The sequence below is a fragment of the Varroa destructor genome, unplaced genomic scaffold (assembly GCF_002443255.2).
Source record: "Varroa destructor unplaced genomic scaffold, Vdes_3.0 BEIS01000002.1, whole genome shotgun sequence".
Classification (NCBI taxonomy): Eukaryota; Metazoa; Arthropoda; class Arachnida; order Mesostigmata; family Varroidae; genus Varroa; species Varroa destructor.
In genome coordinates, this window is record NW_019211455.1 from 29,301,419 (window position 1) to 29,328,045 (window position 26,627).

The 26,627-nt window shown below is 48.1% G+C and overlaps 1 protein-coding gene across 15 annotated transcripts in view; it reads left to right on the forward strand.

The window, feature by feature from the left end:
• The window catches only part of LOC111245819 (adhesion G protein-coupled receptor L1-like), a 327,353-nt gene that overhangs the window by 292,208 nt on the left and 8,518 nt on the right, over positions 1-26,627 (forward strand). For 13 of the 15 annotated variants that reach the window (XM_086980766.1, XM_086980763.1, XM_022794661.2 and 10 more), the window contains 2 exons: positions 24,143-25,284; positions 26,171-26,354. In XM_086980766.1, the coding sequence (XP_086836892.1) occupies positions 24,143-25,284; positions 26,171-26,354 (1,326 nt within the window). Of the gene's footprint in view, positions 1-5,014; positions 6,762-20,061; positions 20,550-24,142; positions 25,285-26,170; positions 26,355-26,627 lie in introns of those variants that run through there. The other 2 variants (XM_086980773.1, XM_086980772.1) reach the window with 2 other exon arrangements.

The window sequence follows — 26,627 nt, forward strand, 5'->3', positions numbered from 1 at the left end:
GAGGGGAGGTGAGACCGCTGACTGCTTGTCTGCTGCACGAGAAAGAAAAAGTGCAAATTAATTTCCAAAAACTTAACCAAAGGCCCCATTCATCCGGCCCTCTCGGGATTCCCTGGGAATCAGCGTCGCGAACAGGGGCAAGATAGGAAAACTCTAAGAAAAAGAAAAAGAGGGACATGAGAAAAGAGCCCCTTGTTTCTTTCATTTGCTGTGCTACGGCGCGTTCCTGTTCGTTTTTAGGCCTGCCTTACCATGTTCTCTTGTATTCTGAGAGGCCTATGCTCCGAAAAGGCGATAGCGTGGGGTGACCGGCGAACTAGTTGAACCTGAGGAAAGTGCCAACATTATGGAACCCCGACACTGTACCAGTGTTTTTAATCCTCGTCCGACTGTTAGACTTGACTAGATAGGTTGATGGCTTTAGGCGGCGAAATGAGGCTAGGTGAGGCTAACGATGGGAAGATGAGGAGTTCTTTAAGGGCCTCCACTCGGCTGCGACACCTCATTACGGTGAAGAATAAAACTTTAGGCTCACAGAATCGTTACTCTGGCATTTTAACGGATTAGATTTTTCACCACTTCTGCATTACAATGGTTCATTCGTTACGTACTATATACATTGGCTTAAACGAAAGTCACAAGGAACGACCTTAAAGCAATAAAGGCTATAAACAAAACGCAGATAGTGTGTTAAAAGTCATTTCAGTGCACAAGGTTATGCGAGAATTCGCGTGGATTGACTGCACTCTTAGTTATGCTATACTATTGTGTGCACTTGACGGGAAGTTGGTTGCACCTTGTTTTCTGTCCCTTTGTCCTATACACCCTAGAAGAGAAGTCATGCCTGTTCCCGAATCAGCATCTATCCTTTGCGCTGTTTTTTTCCCGCATCCTCCTAACTGCGCCCGCTACATGCGCTTCCTGTTTTCCTGGTTTGCTGCCATTTGATGACAACACCGCTCTTGCTAGTGACTCCATTTGTTGCAGTTTTTGTAACGCACACTAGCCTGTTCGAGCTGACGTTGCTGCTACTGCAGCCTTGCTTGTGGCGATATGTCCGCTGCTGCCATTGCCTGGCTGCCTTCACTCGTGTGGCGGAACGCCGTAATTCCTGTCGCCGTCCATGCCTGCCTTGCCTCGCCATAGCTTGTAGTGATCCGAGAGAACAAGCCTCTGTAGTGTACAGGGCGCTTTCTGCCATTCAAAGCGAAGAGTTCAGCCATGTGAGCCAACGGCTAACGAATGAAGTTTAAGTTGCGTACTGGCCCGCGCTTTCTTCACTTTCTTATCCAATGGAAGGCTGCGCTCTTTTTGTGCGCTCCTTTTTTAATGAAATCTGCTAGTAGAAAAAGCGAGCAATAGCGAAGGAAAGAGAGAAAAGCGCATACGTATGTCTGCGTAGGATGACAGAATGGGGATGATACTGTGAAAAAAGCAAAGATGATAAGGCTGAGGGCTTGCCATGAAAGCAGCAACGGCAGCGGCCCGTTCATGTTGCCAGTGCAAGGGAACTCCTTTATTTCAGCCGCGGTCGCCGCCCCCACTACTGCCATCACTACCAAACAGCCGCCACAATCGATGATTAAGGACAGCGAACACCTTGGCACTTCTCTAGCATCACTACTGCTGCTATGCGATGCCCCCCTTTGAATCGAAGAGACAAGATGGGCGACTGTCCGGCGCCACTATTACCGCTCGTACCCGCACCATTCAAAGACCTTCGTCTTGTTCGAGTATTACCATGTGAGAGGGAAAAGTGTGTCCGCCTGATAATACTGTAATGGTTTAAGCTTCCGTGGCTTCTCGTGAGATCCGGTCGGGTATCTTCCGCCCCAATTGGGGTAACGTTGCTTGTATTATATGATAATATCCAACGTTCTCTGGTCTCTGGATGTTGCTTGCCGCTGGTAGTAGAGACAGCACAGCAGCCTCTTCGGGATTCTTCCTCTATTTGTAGCGGTCGCTCTTTCTGCCGTGAAGAGTTAATCCCCGACGGAACAGGGTGGGTCTGTGGGTGAGCACCACCGCAATGGCATCTGCCGCTCTCATCGCGTTCAGCAGCTGCAGTTAGCGAAGCGCCCTTTAATGCCGCCGGTGTTCTCTGTTGGTTGGTTCTCTGGCAGGCTTACGTTTTCAAGGCTGCTACATTATGAAGGGCTAGCGACAATAGCAGCATACAGTAGTATGGAGGCAAAGGAGGACATCTTTACCGACGAGGCATCACTTCTCGGCCTGACTGTGCACCTACCGAACGCTGTTCGCCTTGGCACCGTGGTCTCGTCTTCCCCCGATTACTCTGCCTCCTCCCCTTTCCCTAGCTGCTTCTGCTCCCTTTTGTCACCCACTATACCTTCCTTCATTGCGCCGGCCTGGTGCCTGGGCGTGCTTTTCCGTCTTTGCCTGCTCGCACGAGTTCTGCGTTGGCATGCAGCCCTCGTCGTTACAGCAGCCGTTGTTCGGCCGTGTGATGCGCTGATGCTTCCCTCTGGTGCTCCTCCATTTGAATTTCATGTCCCCTTCAATCCTCTTCCGAAAGGTTCCCTTCGCCCCTCCTGTTCGTCCTTCTCTCAGCGCCAGCGCTTATCCCCACTCCTTTTCCTCTCTGCAGCATTGCGGTCTCCCAATAGACCCCCACCCTCCGTAGTATAACAAATGGTAAGATGCTGCTCCAGTAGTGAGTGTATCTGAGCCAACTTGTTTCTCGGCACCGCCGCAGCCAAAGCAGTACCAAGCAAGAGATGCGCAAAAGGTATTGTCTGTAGGGATAACGGGTAAGCGGTAGTGAAGCGGGTCATACGGGGTGGGCATCATCAGGTGGTCCGTCGCCGCCAGCCTCCTTTGCATCAACAATGTGCAGCCCAGCAAAACCATACCCAACTACTCACAATTCCTAGATAGTACGTAGTCTAACATTTATAAGGGCCTCTCTTCGGTGGAAGAAGAACTAGTCGAAAAAGAATAGTTCTTTTCCAAAAAAATTTTCAAGAAAAAGACACTTGGGCCAATTGAGCGTAGCGCGTAACGTTCATTCTTGATGAAGCGGATCGCTCACCGTTCACTCGATGCGTCGTTGTTCTCAGTTTTTCGCGTTTTGAGTTTAGTTTTTTCTTTCAATCCTCACTACTTCACCCAGTGCAACGACAGTCGGCAGCGCTAAGTCCTCTCAAAGCTTTGAAGCTTTAGTGACCGTTCGTAGCAATGGGCTACAAAGAACGCAAGAGGACAGCGAACGCGTCGTGGAAGGCATTCGATCCGTTGGGCGTTCTCGATGACGGCAAGTCGGCCAACGATCGGGAAAGCAAGGGTAGGCCAGAAGAAGGCGGTCGACGAATTTCTTTACGAGGAACGGGATACATTTCGTTGGTGAATATTCTGTCGTCTTTCGTTCTATAGCAGCGAGTCTGTGTCCCTTTGCGACTAGTGGAGGCCTTCCGAAAGCGGGCGGCAACAAGCTTCGCTGGCCGGTCGTTCTGCTAGCACGTCTCAATGTGTAGGAGAGCCAGTTTTGAGCCTATAAGAAGGAACGAACGAGGCCTCCAGCAGAGGATGTGAAATGGCGAGCCTCTTGCGAACCGACCACCGCGGCGAGCTTCCCTGAGGAGAGTATAGTATCGTCTCGTATGACCACCGCCGTGTCACTACCACAACCTTCTGCCTTCTGCGCCATTCGTTTTCGTGGGCAACGCGTTTTACTCCTCGTCGGGTCCTTTCTTGGCTCGTCTCGCATGGCCTTCTAAGGCCTTCGCTTTAAGGCGTCCGCAAGGTTCGTTTGGACCGACCGATGGACGGCCTTCTCCTGTTAGCTGCCCAGAAGTCTCCTCTTGTCTCGATTTGACAGCAGCAGCTCAAATGCGAGTGAGTGCTCTGAATGACCGCTTCGTCTCTCGCGGGTATGCGTCGAGTGGACGACCAGCAGGCTGCCCGGCCGGCTGCGGCGCAATTTGTAGAACTTGAATGCCTCAGAGCGCTGCTCAGCGACTACCACCGCCTTCGCTTAGCTGAGGCAGTCGGTTCTCTGAGGAACATGCCTCCACCGGTCCGACCGTTTTACACAGGATGTGTCGACACTGGCCCATTCGACTTGGCTGGACTGGCGGGTCAGTCTGTTTGGCTTATTAGCACACGCCGCCTAGCCTGGTCTGCGTTGGCAGCCGGTATTTGGTACCGGCCAACGTAATGCGAGTGTCTGACTCAGCGAAAGAGATACCCTACTGAGCCTATAAGGGTACGGAGGGATAAAGAGAGGTAAAGCCGCACGGTTGTGCATCTATTGAACTAGAGTTGAGATTTGCTTGGCCCTTCCCCGATAACACCCCGTTTCTCAAACGAGCTTCGTTCTTCGGGCTAAGACTTTGGAAAGTTTAATATGGTTCTTTCTGCCCTCGTATCTTATGGTTCCCTTTATCTTTCTCTCTCTCGACTTCAGTCAGTGTAGTGGTACAACGAGCAGTAGTCGAAAAGGCGAGACCTATTCTCATATTTTATTAAGGAATGGCTTATTAAGGGAACGGCTGCATTTTAATACAGTTTCCCTCTTCGGAAACAGAGCGGCAAGCGAGCTTTTCTCGCAATTGCGCGATCGCGCAAATGATGTGACGCGAGCCGCATGGGAGCGTCGTGAGATCGGACAGGCTGGGTAAGCGACGGTAGAAACCGACAGGCTCACGGCACCTAACCTTAGGAGGGGTAACGTTATAAAACCCGCAATTGATAGCACGGCATCGGCTGAACCTGCTGCAGGCGTTGAATCCAAGTCTACCACCGTACGACGGAGTTGGCGTTTCTGCTGCCACCGCTGCGACCAGCCAAGCGACCCAACCCAGGTAACTGCGCTGGCACATATACACACATATCGCAGTCGATTTTACTCGACAGCCGCCGTCGCTGCCGCCAGTAGCACACTGCTCATGAAGTTCCTCCTCGCGCATACACATTCGTACACACAAACATGCGCACGCTCAAACTCCCTTAGGCAGTAGCAGCGCAATAACTTTACTGCACCACTCTATTTCAGGTGAGTGTTCTCAACCAACCTGCTGATCTATCGTCAAACGACCTCGATATGAGCAACCGTGTTAGCCCCGTGCAACCCGTCTCCATGTCCATAGTGTTCGCTCCTGCAGCATTGTGCTTTGACCAACCGCTTGGGAGGAGCATGCGAGAATACGTATAGTGCAAGATGAGCCAGACGTGGGCCTGAATCTCGACCTGTGCCTATCCCCAGGCCCGTGTAGCGTACCATATCAGTCATGGGTGATACCGTCGCGACAGGACAACACTGAGATTGAGGACAGATGTCCCGCTGCCGCGAACGCCGTAGCCTAAAAAGCCTGCTGGTGCCTCCATTGTACTCCACTACCTGCTTGCCTGCCTGTTTTCGTAGACTGGCTAACAGGGGTTCCGTAGTGGCAATAGCAGTGACCGAAGCAGCAGTTGGCTTTAGGTAATAGGAAACACAACGCAAGCAGGTGAAGCGTAAGGGGTGATCACTCAAGGGTCCCTATAGGTCCGTCCTAGGATTCTGCTGAACTCCCTTCTCTTTATCTTCCTTCGTGGAAGAGGAACTTTGTCATTAATCTTAAACAAGATAGCCCGCAGCGTCACGCAGAGATCGGCAAGCACACGGTTATCATTGGCCAGTCTTCGCCACCTTCCCTAGCGCTATCGTATTGGCGTATCGTGTTCGCTGTGTAGAAAGCGACGTGGAGGACTCATAGAAGAGCTAATCACACACAGGTCTTAACTCAAACTCGTTCACTTCCGTACAGATTCCGTACTCTATACGCAATATTGAGGTAGCAGGGAAGCGGATTTGAGAATAGAACGATGTAACTGCTGGATACGGCAAAGCATTCAGGATAAAGAACGTAAACAAGGTGCGCATCCAGTCAATTAATCTAGGTCCATGAAATAGTCCGGTTTATACCCTTCTACGAAGAAATAGGGACAAGGACGGCATAGACAGAAAAATAACTAGATTTGGCATGCGGTATCTCATCAATTCTGTCTCGTTTGTTGATTTCTATGAACGGTATGAATTGTTATCCTATGAGATGGTGTAGGTTACCATTTTATGAACGATACCTCTCCTCACGAATTGAAGTTTCCCATAAACTCTTAGGGATAGAGCTAACTCTAATTTCATAATTGTGATGATAAGTCCGCTGTCGGTATTCGTCCATGTAGGTGCGGAACCGACTTCGTAAGTAAAGGATCTTGTCCAACGGTTTGGGAGACAAAGATTGCATCGGTTCCCATCAGATCTTTTTATCCCTATCTGCCAGTCCGTTCGTCAATGGCGGATGCAATGGCCCCGTGAATCTGAATGGACCGGACGTGATTAGGTAGGAGGGACTGCACGCGTTTACATTCTTGTCTGCTTTCGCTTTCAGAACATACATAAGTTCTTGTTCAACAATTGATTGGGGAAGCATCGAACGAATATACATACAGCACAATAAGTTGATCTCTGCCACCGCTGCTGTCCAAGCCTCTACCTTCCAAGGGTTGGTTCGCTGCTTAGTCGCGCTACGTTGAACGCAACAAATCCAAACGAGCGACGTCGGAGCGTCATGGCACGCATTCGTTTGATGCTACGAGCATGAAGCTAGGATGAATAATCACAATCGTTTCCCGACGCTCCTTCGCGGAAAAGGATTGGCGAAGCACACACCTATTTACTAAGCTCTTCATCTGGCGGTACGGCTCGGCAGTACGATTGAGCCTTCAACGGAACTTGGAAAACGGACCAGCAGCTGGTAGTAAGTGAGGCTCATAGCTGGTAATGATTGCCTGTGCATAATTGCAGCATCAGGTTGGCGGAGACCGAGTTCGGAGTCGGGTGTATGGGTGACCCGGCCGCTCCCTTCACCCTTAAGGTCGAAGGGGATGAATCTTAGATATGTGGGTTCTTTGTTGTAACCTAGAACGACTCTAGGGGCCACAAATAGAGGGTCATAGAAGAGGGGGGAAGCGAGGCAAAGCGCATGTGAAGGGGAGAAACGAGTGCAGTGGGGTCGCCACGTCCCGGCGATAATCCTAGGGTTATAAGTAAGATTAAAATTTACAAGCCCAACCACTCCCTGGCTTCGGTCTCGCGGCGAACGGTGGCAATACGGTGCTGCCGCGCTACGTCCTCATCGTGAATTGCAAATTTATCCTTTGGTAGGAGCTTTGGGAATTGTATAGCATAGTCAACCTGTAAGTCTCATATTGAGGCCACCACCATTTTAAGAGCAGAAGATTCAGGTAAACTTTTCACAGAGCACGAATACGGACAGCTGAGTTAGTTCCCTTTTTTCTTCCAAGAAACAGTCGTAACGCTCTTCGCCCTAGTCAGGCTATGGCGTTCTTTGTATATCATCGTTTACCCTATACAAAATGGCAACTTATTGAACGTTACCTAAACGAATCGTTTACAAACTCGAGAGTGCATAAACAGCTGTGTTGTTGTCGTGGTCGTCTAAATGGTTTAAGATTTTCAAAAAATACTTTCTTCCATAGCTTTAACTAACATATATATGCGATGACAATGCTTAGTGTTATCCAAACTCCGATGTGAGTAGAGGATCAACATCAAACCCATGAACAAGCAATTTCAAATGTTAAAGGAAGATAGTAATAATTACAGTATCAATTCTAAATGGATATGGAAACCGAAATAGCAGAGCACTTCTTTGTACAGGGTACGTGCGTAAAAATTTTGCCAGCTGCTCTTATACTATGGGGTATCTCTCTACACACGCCTGTAGTATGGCTGTCTAGATGTCATCAATGGTTGTAGTTTTGTCGCTTAGCAGGCGCTGCAGCCAGGCTAATCTGGTAAAATTAACACTGCTACGCAAACTTCCAGCTCGATTACAGATACTGCATACATCTACATATGTACACACATGTTCCTGTTTTTCTTTAGAAACAAGAAAGATCACTAACTATGTCGCAGTGATTTTTCTTAACGCCAGCAAGTTGCTATGAGCCTATTCGGCGCTGTACGCCGGCGGTTATTTGCAAACGAGATTAATTCCTTTTTTTTTATGGTTTGCGATATTGCTACTGCTTTTTTTCTAGTAACATTTCTAGTTTTACGGTGGGCTGAAACCGACGTCGCGATCATTCGATTCCAAGATAAAATCCGCCGCTGGGTCAAAGGAGGCCATCCTACTGAATAGTTACGTGTAAACTTTAGTGACGAAAACACTTGTACGTCACAATGTGAGACACCCAGGTCCGGTTCAGTGCTATTATTTATGTATCTTATGCACATACGTGTTATCTCGAACTGTTATAGTGTAATCTGCCACATCGAACGCTACTTAATGTTCCGCTCATTGTTGTCGTGTGCATGCGGATTTGTTTGTGTTGTACCTGCTTGTACAGCACACATCATCTGGGCATGAAATAGTGGTCACGAAATACGTAAGGTGGGTTTAAAAATTGCCAACGCCGCTTCAGACTTTCGTTGGCTCTCGCTCGCCGCCTGACTATCTCTACGTATATCATTTATTGAAGTGTTGTGGCCGTTGGCAGATATTACTTTTACTGTTATCGTTGTTGCGTTAGGGAAGTAGCGATCGCTGCCCATGCAAAAAAAACGACAGTGGTCGTAGTACGCACAACGACCGGCACAGCCGCACCCCATCTTCGTAGGCCACTGGACACCATATTTAGACAACTTTGTTACAGAACCTCCAAAGAACACCGAACAATCACGGAAGGTATAAAGCATCGTATAGATCATAAACAATGACCAAAGTCTGAAGACAATGCTATAGCAGCAACATATCATTTAGAATAGGCAGTATTATAACAATAGTAGCAGTGAGTAGAGTGCATGATAAAGTGTATGTTTTTCGCGCTTCAACATCTAGACGATAAAATTTATGGCATTCACTGGTTTTATCGTCAGTTTCGTAGGCTTACTTGTACATTATATATTTAAGTTAGTTTAATAGATCTATCGATTCGTGGCTTTATTATTTATGCCAAGATTTACAGATTTACTTATGATTTTCCTTGTTCTTGTTCTCCACCCATAGCATTGACTAGCATTTAGCGTTTTACAGATCGTTTTTTCTGCAATAAACAAGTAGTTCCATCTCCTTTGGCAAACTCATTTGTGTGCAGACTATCTAAAAAAAGTTGTAGCAACGATAAAACCGAAATCACGCATGGTGGGGTTTCTTGACGTGCATAACGATGCTGTGAGTTAGCATTTAAACGCGGCATGACTGCACGCGCCTGATCGGACACTGCTATGTAATTTGCGCCCCGGATCGTGCACGAGCTTGTAGAGTCCCGGCGACAGCAGCAGGAGCTCGCACACATCGCCCAGCAGAACGGAGACATAGCACGAAGCTGAAGAACAATCAGGAGGAAATACACGAGATGAGGTGGCAACGACACCAAGGGAAGTGTTAGAAGCCGCCCGCCGCCGAGTGCTGCTACTTCAGTGCCAACCACAACAACGTCAACTTAACAGGAATCACAGATAACAACAGAAATTTTGGCCACTTTGCTCGTTTCTGCTTTGGCGTCCAATTGTTCCTTCGTCCATTCTGTGTCGCCGTAAATTAAGGACTTAGCACAAGATGCACAAAAGAGCGGGAACGCAAGAAAACTGAGCCCAGTATATTGTACTGATTGTCACGTAGAAGACCAGACTAAATTTCGGATTCGGTTCGCTCCTTTTGACGACGCCGCGTAGAAGCATTTTGCTGTAGTTGCTGCTACTGCCGCCGCTATTGCTGATCTCTGATCGACGAGGCAAGAGAAAACCGATCACCTGAGGAGAATCTATTTGTTCGACACCGAGCACAAGCTGCTAGTGGTATGTGGGGACTAGGAGGATGGTGAGGTATAGATATTGGTTGGGAACATACTGGGGGACTGAAAACGCAAGCGAAACGCGCGAATCAGCAGCAGAAAAAATATCACAGTCGCAATTTAGTCTTAACGATATGTCAGGATCTCGTCGGCTAACGATAGAAGTGAACTCAGAATCGGAAGAAAGTGTATGCTTCGTTCTTCTTTTCTTTACCTCCTTCCACCGACTGGCTACTATTCCGTACTGTTGTCCACGAGCTTATGACCTGTTGTTGTGCGACTATAATGACATAAGCTCTGCCCTTTAAGTGTTCGAAGAACCGTCGCGTAAGAGACGTTTTTTGCCTAACATTTGCCTTTTAGACCGCGCATATATTGTATACATATAACTTGTTATGTTGCTTTGTTCCAGGACGGCTTTGTCGAGCTCAGAGATGTGTTTCGACAATAAGCCAGTTAGTAGACACACGTAACCTTGCTGAATCAATCAGATACCTCTACGTTTCCTTCCTCGTTTAATTCAGCCTCTAAGCCTACCATACATGAATTTGAACCTGGATTTCTTGTGCTCTCTTTCACATCTCGCCACTCCGAGCTACACCGGAACGTCTCATTTGAAACGTTTGTTGTATGCTTGTTACTTTTGGCCCCTTTTATCAGTGGGGATGCTGAAGATTTGCAACCTCCCACCTGGAGAATCTAACTGTTACCACCGTAAGCAAGAAGGCTTGCTACCTCATTTTTGTTTGCCGCTGCACAAAATGTACAGCGTACTATTAAAGCTATGCTATTATTAACCCTCTCTTGTCGAAAAACAGGGTGGTGGCGTTGAGGTTTTTGTGTCGCGTATGCCGTCGTACCATGTTTTCAGCTCAGCTCCCTCATACAGCCAATGATTGTTGTTTCTACGGTAGAAGTCAAGGCAGAAGCCGTCTCCAGACAGACGTATGATCGCGTCGCTATTGTTTTAGGTGTTGCGACAAACAATCAAGTAACTACTCACAGGAAAAGTCGCAGCAGCGGTGGCGGAGGAGTTAGCTGTTCCTAAAAAGAAAGGGACGCCCTTGTGTTCGTCGGAATCATAATTTCAGATTGTGCCTTCTCGCGTCCTACTCAACGCGACGTTTTTTTCACTATTTCGCTATTTGACGCCGCCTATTGTTTCTTTTTTGTTGTTGTTATTGTCGTTCTTTTTTATTATCGACTTTTTGGTTGTTGTTCCGTGTCTAACGTTAATTTCTACGGCACTACACAAATAGCAGGCGATAGGAATGACGACTGGAGGATGCCAGGGTGCGCGTTTGCCGAACCATTGTCTTTTACCTATCTGTCTAGATGTTAAGCTTCCCCCTGCTGAATCGGCACCTTCAGTCGACTAGTACTTCACTGACTTTAGATGTTTGCCGTATATCTACCAAGCAATGAACGCCGATGCGCTAGTCCCTTCATCGTGGTCGCTATAACTTTCCTTGTGTCAGCTCGTTTGCGGCTACTGTCTGGCGCGGCTGACAAGGGCCAACATGGCCAAGTAAATGTCTTTGAAAAAAGGATCAGCGCCACAAACTGCAATAGAGAAACAGCAAAAGTACGTAAACTACCCTTATCAAAATGTTTCATTAAATTGTTTGCGCTTAGGGTTCACTCATATGAATATATTATATGCACTCAGTCGATATCCAATTCACTGATTATCTATTGCAGTAGCTCATATTTTAAGAATACAGTTTACCTCGTAGTATCAGTAGCTTTTCCATGTAAACGTTTCTTAGTCCGACTAAGCGCCAGTTTACGCACGCGTTCTGTTAGCTGCATCTGGTTCTGAAAGGACATTCTCCAAACCTGCTGTTTTGTCGCAGGACACCGGAAATCGGGTTGGTGCATCCGTAATGCTGTTCGGGGGCTTCTCTTTCAGACGCAAGAGCGTGTAACTCTCCGCACAAGGTGTGCAGCAAGGTGGATGCCAACTTACAAAGTTACACATATCGCCTTTTGTAGAGAAGACGAGGAGCACTTGTCTGCTCTGTAGCTGGTTTGTTTTAGCAAGTATCTGGCGTAGAGGCGGTTGAAAACAGTTGGAGGGGTGTTTCGCTGCGTGTCTCTATGAGGCTAACTAAACAACAAGTAGAATTATATAAGATGATATAGGCACCAGCGACGGCTGTGACTGTGCCTCTCATTGTCGCCACTGACACTACTACTCCATTACAAAGTTTACGCTTAGTATTCGTTTTCTAAGCGCCACCAGGCCGTGTTGATTCTGAAGCTAGAGCTCCGTCTGCTTTTGCACCTGCTGCAATCCACCAAGAAACAGCTCTTAGAGAGGTCTCAACGACAAAGAAACAGGACGAGCGTGGTCGACTAAACGAAGTTCTGAATCCACGCAGACGCTCACGACCCAAACAGACTGAACAACGGTATACAGTGCAGTGCAGCATGAAGGTAGTAAGGCCGCCGCTATAAGTGTCTAAGGCAATTCTTTTCGTTCGTTCGCTAGGCCCGACTTGGCAATGGGCGATGAATTTGGATGCATACCTCCCATTTACCCCCAACTGAAAAGAAGGCACCTTGCATCACAGGGTACCACCGTACTGCTAAGACAGTTAGGCAAGCAGATACGGAGAGCAGAGAAGCAATACGGTTGTGCTCTGCGAGGTTGGTCGCGGCGGCAACGGCGAAATGGGGAGCGCGCTTATTCGTCCGAACATCGAAATCAAGGAACGAACTCAGCGACTTGTTACGAAGTCCCCGGTCAAACCCTCCGCTACTGGACGCCCGTACAGGAAGCAGCGGCACGGGTTGAAACTACCACTGCTGCTACCACCACTACTAGTGCGGCACGCCGGTAGCCCCATAGCTTCTACTTAGAACGGTGGTGCCTCGTTGTTCGTTGCGCCCCGCTGCACATTGCATGAGCACAGGATAGCGGTAAGCAGAAGGCGCGTGCAGGCAAGCAAGCAGGACTGCGGCGGCGGCGGCCGCATTCCAAGAAGGACGGGACAGACCTTCTGTACCTAAGAAGAGCACATGGCGCTACTGCTTTGCTGCTTCATCTCGCCGCCAGCTTCTTCTTCGCTCTCTCCCTCTTCATTGCGCGCGCGAGCGCACGAGAGAGACCGAACAGAGGCAGCAGCAGCTTAAAAATTCAAGTAAAAACTTAACAATGGCAGAGGTAAGGTGAGGTTCAGTACGAGGTGGGCAGGAGGCTCGGGGCTGAGCATAGGGCTGTCTGTTGAGTGGTTGAAGCAACTAAAGGGGGGCAGCCGCAGCAGCAGTGAGGTTGAGCTGTGAGCGACGGCCGCTGCTGCTGCTGAGGAAAGAGAAAGAATTTTAGGATATTCTTAGGTATGGATGGCATATAGTGTTCGTAAAGGAAGGAACATTCTAACGAGTACTATATAGGCACCGAACAAAGGTGCGAAGCAGCTGCTGCAAAGAGACCGACACGTGACTGTCCAATTACTGGGACCCTCGAGTGTAGACATTCAGCTCCACAGCTCGACCACCCGATCAGGTCTACACATAACATAGGGCGGGAAGTATCTAATTGGGATCGACACACACACAGACACATTTATATATATATATATATATACGTGAGTGGGTCTGAACAAACCGTAGCCCAATTCCAACTGCAGCCATCTTCCTAGATCAAGCAGGCGGTCTCATCGCACATTGTTCTCCTGATCCACTTGCAGACTCTTAGGCTTTTTACGCGCTAAGAATGACTATTCCAGATTGCGACAGGAACTTGCAGCGTCGTTTCAGACCACTGACCGACCTCTGGCCAGTCGCTACAAACAAGTTTTAAGTAGTGTGTGGAGACCACACGTAGCAATAGACGCACTTTCAGAATGGACTTACTGGTAGAAAATAAGAGAAGAAGGGTGTAGACAGTGTGATAATAAGGGGCTTAAAGGAAAAGGGGGCACTTGCTACTATCACTATTGCGATGTTGGTCATTTGGCGGAGTAGAGTGTCTTCTAAAGCTGGAGTGTTTCGGTTGCCCTATGTTGATGCAGGAATGGCTGTGGTTGTGGGTGTAAGGGGCGCCGTTGCTGTGCGCCATATACAGTTAGCCGGAGCAATGGTAGAGTCATCAGAAAAATTAGTGGTATTGGCTCGACGGCGCTGATGGGAACTGAATCCCCAGTAGTGCACATAGTCTTCGTTGCTGCTTCCGCTGTTCTTACAGTCATTGTTGCGATTTTCAGTGCAATCTGGCAAGTCGCCTTCTGCTACTGTGACGCCGGCTGCTATTACTTCCACCGACGCTGCGTAGAGCCCTGATGAGGTGCGGCCGTGGACCATCCCCTTGAGGGCGACGCGGCTGCCGCCGCCACAGCAGCCACCCTCATGGGATGCTTTCTGTCGCTGGCGGCATCAACGAGAAATGCTGGGAGAAGATAGAACTAAAGCAGAGGGGCGGGGGCGGGGGGGGGGGGGCAACAGTCAAGACAACCTTCGACGGGAACGAGATGGTAACGGTGCAGGGCCAGGAATTGAAGGGAAAACAACCAGGGGGGAGTGGAGGAGATTTCCAGATCATTGCCTTCAAAAGTGCTACCACTGCTGTCGTTGATGCCACTCGCAGTGGGAACAGAAGAGGAGCAGCTGTGGCGGTCATGGTGGGGGTATTTTATTGCTGCATCATCTCGTCCCTGCCTCTGTCTTGTCCCTTTCCTTTCATCCCCGAAAGCGTCTAAGATCACTAAGCGGGCCTAGCGTCTACTCACCATCCTCTCGGTCCTAGAGATGCGCCACTGCAGTTGGCATCGTTAATGGTAATAGAAATGGCGGAGGTAAAGGGCTCCAGACAAGGCAGGGCAATAGCAGTTCTTAGGGAAAGCGTAGGGGTAGCTAAAAGCCGGATTAATCGGTGGGGTGGTAGAGGTAGCCTTGACAACCTAAGATGAGAGTACTGTGCTGGAATGCGATACGATGAACGGAGAGCGGTTGGTTGGTCGCTGCACAACTAACATGCGCTACGGCGACTTACATCATGGCGAAATATTGGCGCAGACGAAACGTACTGACGAATGTGTCGTAGTAGCAGAACTTAAGGGAGGACCCGGTGCGTTACAATATCTATCTATGCTCAGCTCAGAGAGCCGCAGCATATACGCAGTTAGAAAACGCTCCATAAAAGCTAGGAACACTAGGGAAATTGCGCTTGACTTATATTTTTTGCTCGTTGCTTCTGCTAATGTTTTCCATACGGCAGTAGCAGTAGCAGATGGGTGCTCTTTCGTCCTGTCCTTTATTTCGACGATCGGCTTACCACTGCCGTCAGCTACTCGTACTGTCGTTCGATTGCTATGCTTATATTGCTAAACGCAGTGATGTTGATGATGTCGTGGCGTGCATTAATTAACGAGATAAATCAATTATTCGATCATCATCTCGGCTCTGCTGCCCACGGTCGTCCTGATGAGGGGTGGTGAGCCAGAGAGTGAGGCAGGTATGGAAGGCAAAAGGGGAGAGGCGACAGGAGACATGGCTTGGCAAACGCGGTAAAACAAGTGGGCGGATGCCCGATGGTAGAGGGAGCGGCCAGGGCACCTTAAGGGCACAAAGCTTTTAGGCTAAGATCGTATACGAGCTACGACAACAGCCTCCGGCCGCGCCAGCCGGCCGCCAAAGATAACTCCCATGCAACAGTAGTCTCAGAGGAGAAAAACGTGGCAAACTCACGAAATGCTCACCACCCGCTTAATATATATATACATATAACAACAAGCTAAAGACACATAGTATATAGAGAGATGTACATCGAGGTCAGTAATACATTGATCTAATCATACACGTCTCAGTCCATACTCATTCATAAAGACTGTTACTAAACGCTACTAACAGCGTAATACTATTCTTTCCCTGCTATGAAATGCGAAGGTTACAGTGAGCTTGTATAATTGCAACCAATTCTACAGAACTTTTAGAAACAATGATACGTATAAGTTGAATATAATTAATCTACATGCTTTAGACAAGTCGTGCATTAACGTTCTGATCTATAAATTGTTGGTACACACATTAAAATCTTCGTTTATAAACCTTGAGCTCATTCGGCCGTTTCGACGTAAGTTTTGATTACGTTGACAAAAACACCTACCGCTGTACAGGGAGCTGCCGAAAGACCAAGAATTAGGGGCTGGCACCATCATAGTGGCGATTTTTTGAAGGCGAAGTTTAACGTAAAGCGGGAGGCCCTCTCGCTACAGGATGTAAAGGAAGGCGGGTAAAAGACAGGGACAGGAAATGGGTAAAAGCCACGAAAGAAAAAAGATTGAGCAGGAAGCAGCAGCAGCAGCAGTAGTAGCAGCACACAGCAACCGAATAGGAAGTCTTGCCCAGACTTTGGTAGCCGACGGAAGGGTATGCTTTACCTTATCTGCTCCACCTTCTTCCCCAGTCCCAGTTGCCAACCTCCGCTTGCTCATATTTGGTGATGATGGTGGTGCTACTGCTTTAACTTAGAACGACCATTCCTTTGCTGCTTTTAGTTGTGTCTGCTATCTACGCGTTTGTCGTCGCAACCGTAGCAAGGTTTGTCCAGCTATGGGCCACGCAACTCTACGGTCGAGCAAGCCGGGAACTTCGAGGAAGGCAAAGCATTGGGTAGGACTGTATCCGAAAAACAGCGTCCACGTAGGGGTAGTCAATGGGGCTAGCGTTAATATTTGGGCAACAATAGCAGCAGTAACTGCGATGTTGTAGTGGGGCCTTTGACTTCAAAGTGAGATTGCGTCGAAGGACAAACAAAGCACCGTCGTTCAACGTTGGGCATGAAAAGTGGTACCCGTGCTACTTTGAACGCCTAGCAAAGCTGCAGGTGCTAAGAGAATCATGGGTTGTTCAGGCTAGTAGTCTTCATTGCGCCCAACGGTCTCCACCAAACTCACTGAATGTTGTCCTGATTTTCAGCATTTTTCGGCCCTGTGTGTTATTTTATAACATGCTATAGAACTATAAGTGAAGTGTTCGAGCAGAACGCCGAAAACTGTCGTCAACATCAAGTCAATAGCATTCTAGCAGGCAGGGATTCTAAAGGGGCAATTCTGGTGCGGAAACGCCACCGATTATTTTTTAATGGATTCCTTGACTATCTGTTGTCTCCTGAAAACTTCAAGCTGGTTGCTGAATTCTCTTTCTCCTTGAGTACTATAGCAGGCGATTACTTATAGAAATCAACAAAAAAGGAAACGAACTTCATTGCAGACCATTAGTATTCCCATGACAGCTCTCGCATATACTAAATATGTATATAACAAAATGAATGACATGTGAGCGGGAAAGCTTGAATCACTCATTCATATCACCTGCAAGACAGAAAGGGAACAGCAAATAGATGCTAATACGATTCAGCTGATCCAAGACTGAACACCGCATTGCCAGTTGTTGTGGGTGATCACAAATCTACTCAGATATCGTTTACTATCGTAGCCGCATCTCGCTAACCTCGCCGTCACCCGCCAACCCACCGGGTCCTAAAAAAGCAGCGGGGGCCGCAAATAGCAACGGATACCCAGAAACGAAATCAAATTCTGGTTGCCTGTGGCATTGATCTCGACCAAGTGAGAACCTTACGCCCTTGCTACCATATGGCAATAAGGCGCACCTGAGTTTACTGCACGCAGCTGAGTCCAGGCCATAGAGGGAAGCGGGACCGGTATTTCATATAAATTGTCGGTTAATATTTGTCTGTCTGTCTAGGCCCCGTCTTGTGGTCGTCCGGAACCCGCCGCTCACTGAATGTGCCTCACGGCACACGCCGAGGCTAACATTACGGCTAGTATATACTGTTCATACTATGTATTTAACTCTATTGACTATATCGAGACCATCACCTGTGCGGTACCTCTTCAAACAGATTCAAATACTTCTTATCATTCTATAGCCCCGTTTTCAAATACTGCTAGGTCTGAATAGCAGCCTCGTCTCTACTGTGTGGCTGAAATTGTTATTGCGTTTTCTGTGCTGTGCCTTGGGGGTAGTAACGTGTGCGTTCCGGCGTGATACTCTACGTGATGGGAGCAGCATTGCGGCAACATGTGTGTTATACCACTACCTGTCCTTGATTTTGAACTAGCAGATGTTGACCGGCTTCACTTTAGACAATATCTGCCGTTGTTTAAAGAGCTGCAAGCGGTAGTGTCACTGTTGGCCTTGTCGAGAGTTCAATTGAGAGTGCGCAACCTGTCTGCCAGTCAGCTTGGTTACTTCACGTTTGTTTGCATTCAGCTGCTGCTGACCGGATGGCTGTAGTTAGGGGTTCGTTACTTGCAACTGCTCGTGAGCGGTATTCGTGTGTACAAGTGTACATGTAAGCTCCTGCACGCGGTACACTGATGTTGACGGACTTGCCGCCTGATAAAGTCATAAACCGATATCTGATCTCAAAATACAATTACTTGTTTCTTTCTGTCGGAGTCTCTCGACACTACACCAGCAGTTACTTACGTACTCGGCTTGCTTACCTTCCGTCCTTTATCGGCTTTTTGGCCCTGCCAATCCAACCGGTGCTTTCTAGTTGTAACGCTAGCGGCGGCCGCCGCCCACCTACCTACCCACGACGTCCAGTCTTCTCCTTCCCTACGGGAAGCTACTGCATCCTGAAACAATATGAACGGTTCATCATGGCGACTGAAGCGGCCCTCGATGTTAGACTAGCTGGTGGAAATTGCTGTTGGTGGGGCAACTGCTGGTTGAGTGACGGGTCTCCGATAGACGGTCTCATTGGCTACTTTAACGACCAAAAGGCCTTCTTTTTTCCATAAGATCTGCAGTCTGCCAAATTATAAAAGCAGTCACAGCCGTAGCGGTAACAGAGGAGTGATTGGTTGGCAAGTCTAGCTAGTTTCTGTCCTAGCCGAAAAAGCTGATAAAACTGTTAGGGTAACCAACGGTTAATTTGCCTCCCGTAAACGGACGGCTTTCGGTCATCGCGGTTGCCACTACATAACGCCAACGTTGCTGAACTATACGGAGCGTAGCACTTGATACGCCTGCTGTTATTAGCCCCCGATTCGTCACCAGCCCCTCAATTTGCTAGATACTGTGCTGTTAATTTGTCATGGTCCACTTTGGTTGGATAGCTAATGCGAACTTAGCGAAACCTGCGAACCTGATGATCCATCTTGACGCCCACAACCAGCTGCCTGCAAAGGGTGTCAACAGGTCGAGCAGCCGAACACTGCGTGACTCCTGGCGAAAGCCGCGACTGCTGGTCGAAAACATCCGGGTAGCTATGATGATGGTGACTAAAAGTTTCCTTGGTAAATATTTTGTCAAAGCACAAGGTCGGTACAACGTTTATTCCGCTATGATATAACCTCGTTGCTGCACACGCTGCAATAGCCACGTAGGCACCTACGGATTGCTAACAGTCGTTGTGCTAGTAAACAGAGAATGAGGCCCCCAACAGACAGGTTGCATCATTGGGTCAAAGGGAAATTCCTGCTGTGTTTGTTTGAAGGCTTAATGAGGTACCCACTTCGCCATGTGATTGCCTAATGGGCAGCTTTAAAAAATGTCCCACTTGACGTCAACACGAAGGGAAGGAGCAGTAGCCGATCTTCATCGATAGAAGCCAATAACAGGATTCCGTTAACTCGTCAGCCGGCTGATCAGACAGCAAGATAGACTTGTTCAGATGGCACCGGTGTGTGTATTCATCAATTTAATATCTCGTCAGAGCTAGAAGACGAGTTAGAAGGCAACAACTAGATCTTTACAAGTCTAAATCGGTATGTGTTACTCGGTAAAGGCGTATAGTTTGGCGTTGCTGCAAATGGTTAAATTATTTCATTCTATTTTCCTTATGGCGTATTGTGTGTTTCCTGTAGTAAAGCTATCTTCATTTATTTCGGAAGTCAGTGCTATTTTCCCAAGCAAGTACAGATACTGTTTATCTACGTTCGAAATGCTGTATATAAAAATATCTACATAATTAAAAATGTTTATACAAGACAAAAACATAAACACTTATAATCCACACAATTAGTGTAAATGAAAACAGTTAGTATTTTGAAAACTTATTGATTCATGGCAAAGTAAGTTAATTCTGCGTCCTTCACCGTTAAGTACACATCGCTCTTTCTCTAATTTTCTCGCTCTAACTCATTCTCTCATGAGTTTTATCGCCTTCAAATTCCGCAGATGCCTCGCCGACCATTGCATCGCTGGCACCGCATTGATACTCATTGCCATTGGCGGCCCCAGGAGCAGCTGTCACCAGCTACCCACAGCGCTCGATTCGCGCGAGCTAACGTCGTTCGCCTAAGTAGAAGTCATCGTAGTGAGTGAGTCACATAACTCAAAATGATGTTAACTTCACCGTTCGCGGTGATAGTAGCGTGGCACGTGCGAAGGCCACGGTGCCGTTGGCGGCTTTAGCAAGACCCACCGCTTTCATTGGCGTAGCAGTAGCTCGCCGCCCGCAATACTGCCAATACAGTTGGACGCTTTCCTCTCGGCACCTGTCTAACTCCTGCCATCGCTATGCCACCAACACGGACAGCTCGAAAGGTTCCTGTCACCGTGTCAACGTGCGCCGAATACGTGAATGGGTTTTTGGAATTTAATTTATTTTTAAACGTCATACCCACGCACCACATTATAGCACAACGTGTACCGCAAGCCGAAAGGCCACAAGAACTAAAATTCGGGACATCCTCACGTAACTTCCACTAGCGGAAAGAGTTAAAGAGGCGGCAGAAGCGAGCGAGATGGTACGTAAAGCGAAAAAAGCTAAAGCAATGCAATGGGTTCCGTAGTGTATAGCTAGGGACAGAGCCAGAGCGGAGGCCACTCAAGTTTTCCTCTAGTAGCAGAGGGGACGATACTTACTATTTTATCCCATGTCTCGCTTGCTACCCTATGCGTCACAGCGTAGCTGCACTTGTCCTCTACGGCTGCTGTTCACGCTGACGTAGAATGCAGCTTCCGTTTTCAGCAAACGCAACATTCGTGTGAGTGGTCGATCGCAGGCAAACTAGCATTCCTGCTTCGAGTGCAGCGCCTAGCAGTGAGTAATTCTACTACGTTCGTAATAGCAAAAGCAACAAAGCTCTGTGACGTTATAGCTCGCTTCGGTTACTTTTTCCGCTGCGCAAGTAATGACGATGGAGACGGATGACGCGGCTGGCGCGGACAGCAGCTACAGGCCAGCCTTCAGATAGCCAGATCAGGCAACTGCGTGAAAGCTTGTGGCTATTCGTAGGGCAACAAGTTGCTCGCTCAAGAACCTACTTGTTTTTCCCTGGCTTATTCTTCTCCGCTTTCCTTATTCCTTCCGTGAGCCTCCTCCCGCTCTTGGCGTCGGTTTTCGCTTTCGCTCGCTACCTTTCCTGACTCCGTAGCCACCATCGTCATATCTAAGTCCGTCCTAACCATAGCACTTTTAAGGTAATGCTATAAGCAGCGGCACTGATGTAGAATGCGATAGAATGGATTACAAGTGGCTAGACATCGCTTAGGTAGAATGTGGAAAACCTCAAAGCCAGGGGGACAACGGGTCAGTAGGCCTCATCGTTCCGCAACCTCCGCTTTCGCTCTCGATACCAGCGCCAATAGCCCTCTAGTCAAACTGCAATCCTCGCAATAAATATTCTGACGGGTAAACCTTTGTGAAGAAAAGTGCGCATTCGTTTACCAGGTTCTAGTCGACGACCTCGTACTCGGCATTACCTGCGTGAAGAACTGTGCGTATCACTACCGTCCACGCAGCAGCGGCAGCAGGAGCATCGTCTTCAGTAAATTTACATGAAACGGTAATTTTTCTTCGTTCGGTTGCTGCTGGACGACGTGCATGGCGATTAAGGATTGGTCTTTCTCCCTTCGAGAGGTCTCGAAATATCTTCCTCCTGAACGCCATGTAACCCAGTTAGCAAAGCTAATAGGTCACCTGACTTCTTCCCGCGAGCATTCCGGGAGTTTGTTAGGTTCAAAGAACGCATTCCGCCAACCAAGTAAGGGCCATTTCGCCTTGGACAGCCTTAGCATATGCTAGGGAAAGGATCGTCGCGACCTCATCCCGTCCCACTTTCACTGCTATGGTATATTTGAATAATCGATGGTCAAGTCTGTTCATTGAGGATATACTTAATTTGATCGATTCTCGTTACTACTATGAGTTTTGCTGCTCATCCCTTATCACTATAGAGCAGGACAGTATTTAGAAGCGGATGGCTTATTAAATATGATACACGGCGTGTCAACAAGCCGGCTAGACGCAACGTGCTTGGGTGAAAGTTGACTCAGTCTGACACACTCGTTCGCACCACGCCAACAGCTGCTTCCTCTTGAACAAGTAAACTCTAACAATGGAAGACGCTGCTATATGACAAGTCGACGTATGGTGTGAGGTTTACCGGCTGTAAATCGTGCAGTATTTCTAAGTTGACCGGTTTGCTTGACACAATAGTCAAACAAATCGATCAGTCTTTACCTGTAATTAATGGAGACCACGTATCTATTTCCAGCTGATTCGAGTAGTAATAATGTAATTTCTACTTGTACACTTCCTAGGCGTCCCGTTCCTACAGGTAAGTGCATGAAGTTTGCTCTATACCAAGTCCAATAGATCTCCTCTTCCTAACATCATAGACCAACCCCCTACCAAAAAAGTAGACTTTATTTGTCGTAATCCGTTAATCACAGTGTTGGATGGAAAGGGGACGCGACGATGGCGCAAAAATTGCACTCGATACCATAGTGGGAACACCCTTTCGGAATGGATCGATCCGAAGCGACAAGATACTCATGTACACAACATAGGTGTAGCTTCACATTTGAGTTTTCGCTAGATTTTAGGAAAAGGTCGTACGCCGAAAAATTCAAACTACGGGCTTATTGTTGCAAGAGCTCTAATAAAAGCTTCGGTCAAATAAAAGGACATATATTTGTGAGGAAATGGGATTTGGCTTTAATTTATTAAATAAGGGCGGCTGTTGTCCTTCAAGTAGTCAAGAAAAGATCGGTGGTCGCTCTGGTTTCGAACTACTGTCATATCGTGTTATATTATAGTAAAGTAGCACATAGTTAATTTTAAGTTAGTGCGCGACTAGTATCCTGATTAACTGGTGGTGCAGCAATCTGTGTATACGGTAGTGGACAATCCTACCGCTTGAGAATTCAGCTAGAGTCTCGTGCGAGCTTTTACCCTATTTCTAGTTTTCTCTCCCCTCTCCATTTGTCTTCTTCTTCTTCATCGAGCTATTTCGCACTTCGGTAATTGCTCAAAGCTCATTTTGCTCGAAGATCTGAATGGGTAAGCTGGAAATCAAGAAGGAAGTCCTCAAAGAATGAGATGCATTTGACCCATAGGTGAAAAGAGTTTGAGGCTGAGGCCTTGCTGCGGGTAGACTACGAAATCTCACTGCAGCAAGCCGACTCACAGCAATGGCAGAAGTGTGTTCGATGGTCGGCTAACAGCGAGGAGTACGATTGCTCATTTGGAATTAACGTGCTCCTCTCTTTATACAAGAGTCTGCTTATTCTGGTCTGCCGAGTGCAGATCAGTTCGCGTTCGTCTTTTTCCTGCACTAGACTAGTCGTACTGTCAGCACAAAACCGCCGTTTCTACTGCTCGCTCGATTTTGCCCGTTCTTTCCCGCTTGCCGGCTCTCTGAGGAGGGTCTCTTTTTTGTCGTTTTACCGCACTCAGTCCGCCGCTAGCCGATGGACCTTCCAGGCGTCCTAAGCACCTCATCAGCAAATCCTCTTCGTTTGAAGCGGAGTCATAGGCGAAGAAGGAGGCTGGCTGTTGTGTGAGGAACTGACTGAGTAAAGGGCAGATTCGCTAGAGCCTGGCAAAAGCCTAGCAAGCAAGTGAATCTAGCGAAAATTCACTGCCTGACCGCACAGGGTACTATGAGAAAGATATGCCTCGTCAGCCAGCCAACATGTTCTCACCGCGTCACAACTGACTAAAAAGTGGAAAAGGTTACCCCTATGTGCTCAAAATGAGAAAGATCTCTTCATTTGGTAGACAGACCATTAGATAAAGAGAAGAACCGAAGGAAAACTAGTCCAGTGTCTCCACGTGCCGGTTCACTGCCCTAGCATGAATCGTCCCTTTCTTCTCGGCTAAAGCCTTCAATTCAAAGCTTGGATGTGGCTCCTGTTGACGTCTCGAACGTTGACTAGAACTTAACTATACTAGGCGATTTATCGATACCATTGCATTTATTGATAGAATCATATGGATAGTCTTTTCTGATCAATCAAATTCGGTTATCTATATAATTATATGACAAAACGGCATAGCATAGGCAATATCTGGAACACTTATCTAATGAAACTATCTTACGTTACTTTTCAGACAAGACGACATACCTGACGACGTACGCATGCGAGGGTGGCGTTATGAACATCACCTGCGAAGACAGTCACATCATACGATTGATCCGAGCAAATTATGGCCGTTTCTCTATTTCGCTTTGTAATCCCCAAGGCAGCCTCGATTGGAGCGTAAACTGTATGTCACGACGCTCGTTTCGGGTCGTGCAGATGTCATGCGAAAAGAAAAAGTCGTGCACTCTGTCTGCGGCAACGGAGTTCTTCGACGATGATCCGTGCCCGGGGACAAAGAAGTATCTGGAAGCGCACTACCAGTGCGTTCCAGAACTTTCAACCACGACGACATATAAACCGCCATTGATCATCTTCCCCCCGTCGATCACCGGAGGAAAACCGGCGCATTTGCCGGTGTTCCCGTCACCTCCACCACCGCCCACGCCGTCGACTACGCCCCCGCCAATAATTCGGCCTTCATCGTTAGCGCCGCTAACGGAGGTGCCGAGCTCGGAGTACGACGAAAAGTACGATGAACCAGAGCCGTCGCCGCAAACACCGCAACCTCCGCCTATCGCGTCACGGGAGCCGCCGCGCATCGCTACGTTTTCACCGCCGCTCGGCGGTCGCTCGGAGATTAAAGTGCCGAATCCGCTCTACGAGGCGACGAGCACGACGACCACCACAACGACACAGGACCCTACGACAATCGATGTTTTCACACGAGAAGGAGCTGGAGTAACTCCAGACGCAGCAGAGACGCCCGTCGGCCGAGAGACACACTGTCCGCCGCGTGTTGTACGAGATATGGCTTGGAATTGGACTCGCGAAGGCGAAATGGCCAGTCATCCCTGCCCGATGGGTAGCGTTGGTCAGGCAAGCTGGCAATGCGGCTCCAATCCACCTATGTGGCTGTCTGAATTTCCCGACTTAAGCAGCTGCAACTCAGCTTGGGTTCGCCATATAGAAGTGAAAATTCATGATGGTTCTGTGTCCGTGGTCAACCTCGCAAATGAGCTAGCAGAGAAGTCTCATCTAAAGCCGCTATTTGGCGGAGATCTACTGCATACGACAAGTTTGATCCAGCAGCTTGTAGCACGCGTTGAAGATCGCCTGACTGAATCTACGGATTCACATCAGCGCCAGGAGGTTGTTCAGGAGCTTATGAATGTAAGTGCTTATTACTGGTCCATGCTCCCGTCGCTCGTTTTACCACTTATTATTGCACGCACACACCAATTGTCAGTGGTACGACGACAATGTACCGCAGTACCTGCATGCGCACACGTCGGCATTTCCTCAATTGTTGAACACTACCTACAATCGCTTCTAGTGTAATGTTATGTAGACTAAGCGAAGCGAATAAGGTCGTTTTGTGGGTGGGACGTTGCCAACGACGTCATAAGTATTCAGGATGTGGCAAACTTGAGTATCCAACGACAAGGTGATCGGCAGCAAAACTGTGCGCAGGTTTCTGAGCAGTTTGATTTGGCAGCCATCGTAAGCACCGTGGATCTCTTTATACCATCTCCATTCGTGGAAGAAGTTTCATTACTCTCCGGCCAGTAGCCATAGGTGCTTTCTGCCCTAAGTCATTTCTGCTGCGGGCAACCTAGCCCTCTGACCTGCAAAACTGGGTTAGGGCATTTCTTTGAATACCCGGTTGCCTCGAGGAGCCATTTTCTGCTGCTCGCGTTTTTGTTGCTCCATTTTTTCTACAGCGCCACCTTAGATTTACTCCGCCCTTCAAGCCGCCTCTTCTTTCTCTTTTTTGAACGGCTACCAACTGGGCAGCTCGTGTTCCTGCTGCCCTCGACCAGTGCACCTAAGCCTAGTGCTGCGATTACGCGCAGATTGCCGTCATAACATTTCGCCCGGCAACGCCAGCCAATGTGAGACTGTTGACTAGACAGAGCAGTCCAGACTCACGCGAGGCCAACCCCCCAAAAACGTTCGCTGTTTCTCGCCCGCTGTATACCGTGCGGATGCTTATTTTTCGTTAGTCAGCTCACAGTTCCTCGTCCATATCTCAAATGGTTTTTCTTTCCTGTTGCAGGCCGTCATCGACTTCGCTTCCAACATTTTGGATGAGCAGCAGGCAGCCGCATGGAATGACCTTCCTTCTGGCGAACAGCGGGCAGCTGCCTCAACGCTCCTTGAAGCACTAGAGAAAAACGCAGTTCTCATGCTCAAAAATCAGTACTCGCCACTCAACTATAGTCGCGTTCAGAACAATATTGGTAAGTAAGCACAAAGCACGTGTAGGCGATGGTAATAGAGTGCTACCGGCGGTGGTAAACATTGCCAGATTATGTCGGATCTATGAGTATCACCACGCTATCCGATCAATAAAACCAGATCAACAAATTTGTTACTTCATCTATTATTACAAGACCGATAAAGAACCGTTTCGTATACCGGTATAAAATGCTTGACGTGGAAATGCATCTAACACAGAATCTTACTTTACGGTTTACATCGGATAAATAGGAGCCTAGCTACATTTCGAAAAT